The 7,539-nt window shown below is 33.1% G+C and overlaps 1 protein-coding gene across 1 annotated transcript; it reads right to left on the bottom strand.

Annotated features, from left to right (window-relative positions):
* Positions 1-5,062: 5,062 nt before the first annotated feature.
* LOC127795540 (putative GATA transcription factor 22) lies at positions 5,063-6,911 on the bottom strand. Its single transcript, XM_052327295.1, has 3 exons — positions 6,334-6,911; positions 5,808-6,197; positions 5,063-5,622 (listed from the first exon to the last, which is right to left on the bottom strand). The coding sequence occupies exons 1-3, from the start codon at positions 6,544-6,546 to the stop codon at positions 5,281-5,283; spliced, it is 945 nt and encodes a 314-aa protein (XP_052183255.1). The 5' UTR covers positions 6,547-6,911; the 3' UTR covers positions 5,063-5,280.
* Between the last annotated feature and the right edge of the window lie 628 nt (positions 6,912-7,539).

The following is a 7,539-nucleotide window of genomic DNA, read 5'->3' as shown; positions in this document are numbered from 1 at the left end:
TAAGATTGAGTTAAAAAATATTCTCATCGATAATAAAAAGAAAATGATTCGTGAATAAGAGATTAAGAATTAATCATCAATGTGCATTAAGAAAGGAAAACAAAAGTTAATTAAAAATTATAAAAATAATATTGAATAATTTTCCGTTAAAATATATCATTCTCCATAATAAAATATGATTAGGAACCATGAGTGCATGTGGGTTTTCAAAAGACGAGTAAGCAGTGCACATATATAGTTACTTACTGCCAAAATGATTGTATCTTTTTGCACAAATTAACAAGCCATCCCTAGAAATGGTGCCCACTAATGTTTGATTGTGAATTAATTATTGTTTCGTTTGAGTTTTAATAAAAGAATAAATAAGATTTATAAAATTTGAGTTTACTATGTTATTAATCAATTAAGTCACGACTTCAATTATAATAGTAATGTTTGATGAAATATTATTGAGTGTTAAATCATTGTTAACAAACCTTAATTTTATATATCTACGAATATATATGTTGTTTGGAATAAATTTTAATAAAATTTTGGAATGCATTAAGTGAATAATTAACGTATTAATTTACATAAAGAAATAAAAAGTTCAACACATTGTGGACATATATATATGATTGAAGGATATATATATTCCTAGGATGTTTGTTTCATGAATTAAATAGTCTCTCTCTGTGTGTGTGTAGGGGGTCCTCCTGCTTATAGACTTTTTGTCCCATCCGATGACTTATTTAACAAATTTAAATAATTAAAATGGAAAGGGTTTGATGAGAGCTGATCTGTCGATTCACGCGAATATTAAAATAAGTAAAATGTGGACACTATTCCCAATTTTCATTACATAAAGCCCAGATTGGCACAATCGTATCGTATATATGGTCACTCAATGCTGCAGGGTGCACTCTGTACGTTCCTATATATTTAATATTATTTTGATACAAATCATGCTATCAATATCATCAGCCCACCACTAATTAAATTAAAACCTAAGAATTTATAATGAAGATCAATATATAACTTACAATTCTGTAACTTTGAACTTGTAAGGTAAGAACCATATAAGCTAGTATATATTGGGTAGGGTATGGGTAGTGCCTTATCTTTTTCAAAATATTGTATTTTCTTTTAATATGAAACTTAACTCCCCCCCCCCCAGTATCTTTAATTTTTTAAAGAAAAATAATAACAAAAAAAACATGTGAAAGATATTGATGGACAGTACTCCAATAGTTTTGGTGTGTTAAAAAGATAAAAATAAAAATAATAATAAAAAAGTGACAATGAGGATGGGACCCATCAAATCCATTATTCTTTAATGGCTTGGCTTTGAATATAGACCTTATTATTATTATTTACTGTTTACACTGAGGACTTTAGCTTGGCAATTGCCATGACAAGAAAGGCCGGCCTTGGAGCTTTAGAAAGAAGAGACAAATTAAAGCAAAGTGGGAGATGGGTAGCTGCTTTGCTTTTTTTTTTTTTTTTTGCTTTGCTTGCTTTCTTTTCAATCAATAATTAAAATGTTTCATATCAAAGCATTTCCAACAACAAAGTAAGTTTCTCCAATCATGCTATAATAATATAATAATAATAATAATAACAGTTGGGATCCACTTTCTTGCTTTCTCCCAACGTCACTCCAAACACAAAAGCATGCAATTATTTGAAGCCAATTAATGTTTTCTTTATTTGATTCTTTCTACATTTTTCATAGATTGTAATTCAGCTGATAATATTATACTAACATATATAATATATAGAAATTTAAGATAAAAAAAAAGTAGAAAAATATAAATAAAATTATTTTTATTAGGTTGAAGAAATTCTTATAGAATAGTTATACAAAATAAAAATAAATAAAGATGTAAAAAAATATTGTCATTATTGTTGTTGAAAATTGAAATATAGGGTTTTAATTAAGGTGGGTGTTAAGCGTAACTAAGTTGCTTAACAGGTTCTATCGACCTAGACTTGTGAGCCCATTAAGAACTTGGCCTATCCATTTATATGGTGTCAAATGTATATTAGATGTAGGTAACTTAATTCATTTCAGGTGAAGTTAATTAAATTAACGTTATTATTTAAAAGCGTAGAAAGTTATTTTAATTAAGATTAAAATTGGAATTTAAAGAGATTTTAAAACAGATATATATTTTTCTTTATACGTAGAGGAGAGGAGCTGCATGTATATAGTTCAAATATAAAATTTTTGATTAATGTCTGGGTTTGTAAGCAACCGCCCCGCAAATGTTATTTAGTTAGGCAGAGGGAAAGACGTTGCTATTGAAGAGAATACAGTTCAAAGCTTGAAGGAGTGGTACTGCTCTGTGTGGTCAGGCTTAGCAGGGACATGCTCTGTGTGGTCTTCTAGCTTTGGGCCTTTAGCCAAACAATACACACACAGACCCACACACGCATAATTGTATATCGATCCTTTGGGATGCATATGAAGTAATGCCATTCAAAGAGATTTCGGGGGCTTTTTGTTAAGTAATCAAAATGTGATAGTAACATTTTGAGTACTTTTAAAAAATGTCAATTAGCCTAAATTGAAATGACTCAATCACACTTTAATTCTTCTTTGACTTGGTCTCCTTAAGTACTTGAAATTTGTCTTTAGCTATTTTTATTCATGTTCATCAACTCAACTATTCTAAGTAAGTGATTAAATTAATACTTGAAATTTGTCTCATATGTATTGCTTTAAAAGGCATGGGAGATTAATTTTGCTTCCTCCTTTAGAGGTGATAATTTCTCATATGAGGATTAGCCATTAATTAACTTGTGGTTGGCTAGATAAATGTACTTGGGTGCATAAGCATCGATCAATTAGATATTTATGAAAATTCCTTTTTTCATAAGAACGGTCTAATTCTCGTGTAATAATAATAAAAGAGAAATGAAGCCGATCACGAGGTAGGAGAATGGCAGGGGGCAGCTAAACAAATCAGTCACATTTTCTGTCGAGGTACGTAAGACGTACAAATGAATCAGTTCTGTTCACGCACCGGGGACTTACCAGAGAGAGGTGAAGGAAGAAGAAGATGGGTTAATTGCGCTGAGTGAGTGGGGGCTTCACTTCAGCCTCTGTCTGTACGCACTGCTCTTGTTGATGATTTCTTTCTTTCTTACTCAAATCTGCTCCCAGCACGAAAGGTTTTGATGAGCCAACACAGTCCAAAGTCATTGTTGTCTGCCCTAAAATCCACCAGATTAATTGATGATACATAGCAAGTACAGACACCCCCAGCTGGTGCAAAAAATTAATATTGCAAAACCCATTCAAATATTAAGGCTTGCGATATCTAGAAAACAAGACAAATGTCTGTGACAAAAAGTACTGATCTCTCCAAAAATTTAAAAGCTGCTGCCCTGAGGTGAATGAATCATCACCATCGTGATTGATGCATGAAAGCCTTATGTATACATACATACATATATATATATATAATAATCTTTTTTTGCTAAACTATACGTACATATATATATTGTCTGCTTGCTTTTGTCCGTCTCTCATGTCATGCACGATGCATGCAGCTTGAGCTTTGCCCCTACCCATTTTATATGAATCCACAGCTAACAAAGTGACTTAATTAACTTGCCAGAATGAAGAACAATATTAACAGAACGTAGACGGCTTAGAGGCCCTATTTCCCTTTAAAGGCCTAATCATTATTCAACTGAAGACCATCTATAACGTAACTTGTCTTTTATTAACCACTCGGCCAAGCCCTTAAACTGATCACAATTAATGAAAAAAAAAAATGCTGTGTTTGTCGTAATTAAAATTAATTTTCAGATGGGTTCTGAATTTTGAAAATACAAGTGCTTATTGTTTTATGGTTTTAGAAATTACTTTTCAGTTCTTCAACTCAGATGGTCCATATATATATATAGTGATTTGGTTTCAAAAACTATTTTGGAAAAATAGTTTTCGAAATACTCTAATTTTGTGGAACAACAAAAAAATATTTTCACCAGTTGAAAAAATTATTATCATACAACAAATATATATATACAAATAACAAACAGCTCCAGTCTTACATTAATTACGATTTTTTTATTTATGTAATACTACCCCCATTAAATTAATTAATAATCAGGCAGGGAGCACCCAAGTGCAAAATTCAGGTTCAAATTTCTACTTAATTTTCGAGTTTTGATCGTGTGTACGTAATTAATGTAAGACTGTAAAGCAGCAACTTAATTTCTGACTTTCTTCAAGACATGTACAGTAGTACCATTAGGATAGTTTTATTATCTGAACTGAATGGCTGCTGATAGTCATCTTACCATAATCCTGTATTCATGTTAATTAACTATCTATTTATTTTTATATAGTACATGAAAATTAAATAGATACCATTTTTTGAACACATAATGCTTGGCCATGTATATATGATCGTAGCCTTGTGGGTAAATTGCATAAATGGTCACTTAAGTTTATACTAAGATATAAAAAGATTATTAAATTTTAATTTATAACTAAAATATCATTGAATTTCAATTTAATATATAATTCTATTACTACTGTCAATTAGTATTAAAAGAGATTAACAAAATATTAATGTGACTAATAATGTGGACGACTAAATAAAATAAATAGTCACTGAACTTTATACAAAAATATAAAAAGATCATTGAACTTTGTATTAAAATGCAAAAAAAGCATTGAATTTTGTGTTAAAATAAAAGAATATTAGTATTTCGTTAGTCTCTTTTAATAACAATTAACAATAGCTATAAAATTATATATTAAATTAAAGTTCAGTAACTCTATAGTTATAAATTAAAATTCAATAGTTTTTTTATACCTTAGTGCAAAGTTCATTGACTATTTATACTTTGTCGTCTTGTATAAGCAATCAACTATATATACGGCAACGCATACATACATATACATATATATATATATAAAGTTTTGCAGACAAATTAAACTTCAAAAAATTTATTAATGAAGAAATCACAATATGATAGATTGATAATGAACAAGAGATCCATATTTCGGTTATCAACCTGTTCAAATCCACATAACTAAACTCACCCAGGTCACAACGCAAACTTAATTATTTCTGCTGTCACATAGAAATTAATGCTAATTGATTGGCTCACACGATTTTATTCACCTCTTCCCAATCCGATCCATCTACGACACAAAACTATCACACAAATCTGCTCAAGAAAAGAGACATATGCACCACCTGAAGGAGGAGTGGTTGCTGATTCTTATCATTATCAAAAAAACAAAAATAAAAATTAAAAAAGAGAAGCACCGAAGCCTCAACCATGAACAAGGCCACAAGATAGAGCCATTAGCAGGATGGCAGCTTCCTTCTCGTCTTGAGGGAAAACATGGTGGAAGGCCAAATTCTTGCTCATACTGATCAAGAAGTCCTCAAAGCAAAGCTTTCTTCTTCCCTGCGTTGCAGCGGCAAGTTTAGATCGTTTCTTGTACTGTGCAACATGGCCGCCATTGTTGGACCTCTTCTCTTTCTGCTGCGTCTTACTCTTCACTGACGCAGTCTCAGCTTCAAGAACTGTGCCCCCATTTGCAGCTGCCGCCGCCGCGGCCATGGCCCTCCTCGCCTTCCTTTGCCGTATTCCACAGGCGTTGCAGAGTGACTGCACCATCATGTTGTTAATTAGGATCAGATCACGCAACTCACGAATAGAAATTAAGAGAAACCACGGGTATATAGAAAATTGATAACAATAAGATAATTCACTAGATCAATAAAAATAAAGTACTACTGCATATCCTAGGGAAAATTGGGTGAGCTTTAAATATATGATAAGTTTTAATTTACCTTAGGGCCTCTAGGTCCACTTCTCCAAAGAGGGGTCTTGGTAGTGTTGCAATCTGCACAAACCCTAATAATGGGGTTGTTGCTGTTGCTGGAGGAGCTGTTGCTGCTATTATCAGTGCTTCCAAGAGGAGATGAAGAAGGTTGTGGTTTTTGATCTTCAAGCTTCATTTCAGCTTCTGCACTGGCTCGAGCCGAGTTCATCATCTTCCGCATCATCCTCATCTTTGAGGGCATCCATTTTGCTGAACCATTGATCTTCTCACTCTGGTTTTCGTTTTGATCTCCTCCTAATTCTTTCTTCCACAAGAAAAACTTCAACCCATGATGATCACTCTCGCTTTCGCATATCGGTTGGCTGCTTGATCCACTTTGCCAAGCAAAATAACTCGCCTGAGAGATCAAACATATACAATTGGAATCACAAAAGAGAACTTGAAGGATAGTGACAACCGATTTTCATCCAGAGTTAAAAAAGAAAAATAAACAACCCGGATTATTAGTACTTCATGTTGAATTTTATAAGTACCTGATCTTGTTGATATTTTAGCTGGTGTACTTCCCTGTGATGGGTTCCTCCATGATCTTGAACATTCGAGCAGGCGAAAACCTGGCTGGAGAGAGAGGAAGACGAAGAAGAAGATTGCGCCTTGGAGATGCTGTTATAGAATTGATGCTGCTGCTGATCTTCCTCTTCTTTAGGCGAAGGAGAAGTTGACGGATTTAGGAAAGCTGGAGTCATGGAAGTGTGTGTGTGTGTGTGAGAGAGAGAGAGAGAGAAAGAAAGAGAAAAACGTGTGGAAAAAAGAGCAATCTTCTTCTCTTTGTTGTGCTGCTAGCTGCTAGCGAAGATGATGGAGAGAATTTAGAGAATGAATGAAGAGACAGAAAGGGTTGAGGATGATGAGGAGGGGGAGGAGATCTAAGAAGGAAGAAAGGGGTAATTACAACTCTTTAAAAGGGGGAGCTTTAATTTTGAGGGAAGAAAAGGGCTGAAACTGAAGGGGCATTCACGTGATCAGTTCATGACACCCAAACAAACTTATAAAGACAAAACGAAAAGGAGAGTAGTCGAATGCTACCACACGACCCATTTCAAACAAAACCCTATCTGCTGAAATTTTACCCCACACCCCCCATCTCACCTTTAAAATTGAGCAATCATGCCCACAACCCATATGTAGTACGGAAAACGCCTCAAAACATATTATAATCGATCGTCGTCTTTGCCCCATATATATCTAATTAGGGTTTAAATTTTTGTGGTAATTAAGGGTAGTGCATGCGTGGCTGCGTAAGTAGATCGAGTATGTATATAAGCGGGCACATAAAACTCTAATTAATGTCAAGATTTAGTCACATCGTCAACTTGTCAATTAAAATTTTATTATATTTTTATCTGGCAAGTTCAGGAATAAATTTGAGCTGTTTGATAAGGTGCGGCTAAATTTTGATTTTCAAAGTGTACGGATCTTCTCAATTTTTAGTGGCTGTCTTTTTATATATATGAAAATTTTGAATATATTAGAAAAAATAAGGGACTTAGAATAAAGTGGCAATTAAAATTAAATATATAAATTTTATATATTTGGATGAAATAAAAATGCTATCTTTGTACCAGCAAGCTCTGAGAGGTTGAGAAAACGAGATGATAGCCACAAATATAACATTGTGATAATACCTCTGCATATCTCATCAAAATCAAGATCAAGTTCAACACTTGGCTTGGCTTGGC

The sequence above is a fragment of the Diospyros lotus genome, chromosome 2 (assembly GCF_014633365.1).
Source record: "Diospyros lotus cultivar Yz01 chromosome 2, ASM1463336v1, whole genome shotgun sequence".
Lineage (NCBI taxonomy): Eukaryota > Viridiplantae > Streptophyta > Magnoliopsida > Ericales > Ebenaceae > Diospyros > Diospyros lotus.
This window is presented reverse-complemented; position numbering and strand designations above follow the sequence as displayed.

What these genes read in the sequence shown, in the direction of transcription:
- LOC127795540 (XM_052327295.1), bottom strand. Translation starts at nt 6,546, where the DNA reads ATGACTCCAGCTTTCCTAAATCCGTCAACTTCTCCTTCGCCTAAAGAA. An exon ending in TAAAATATCAACAAGATCAG is followed by an intron (nt 6,198 to 6,333) that starts GTACTTATAAAA and finishes TTGATCTCTCAG; the next exon opens with GCGAGTTATTTTGCTTGGCA. An exon ending in GTGGACCTAGAGGCCCTAAG is followed by an intron (nt 5,623 to 5,807) that starts GTAAATTAAAAC and finishes ATGATGGTGCAG; the next exon opens with TCACTCTGCAACGCCTGTGG.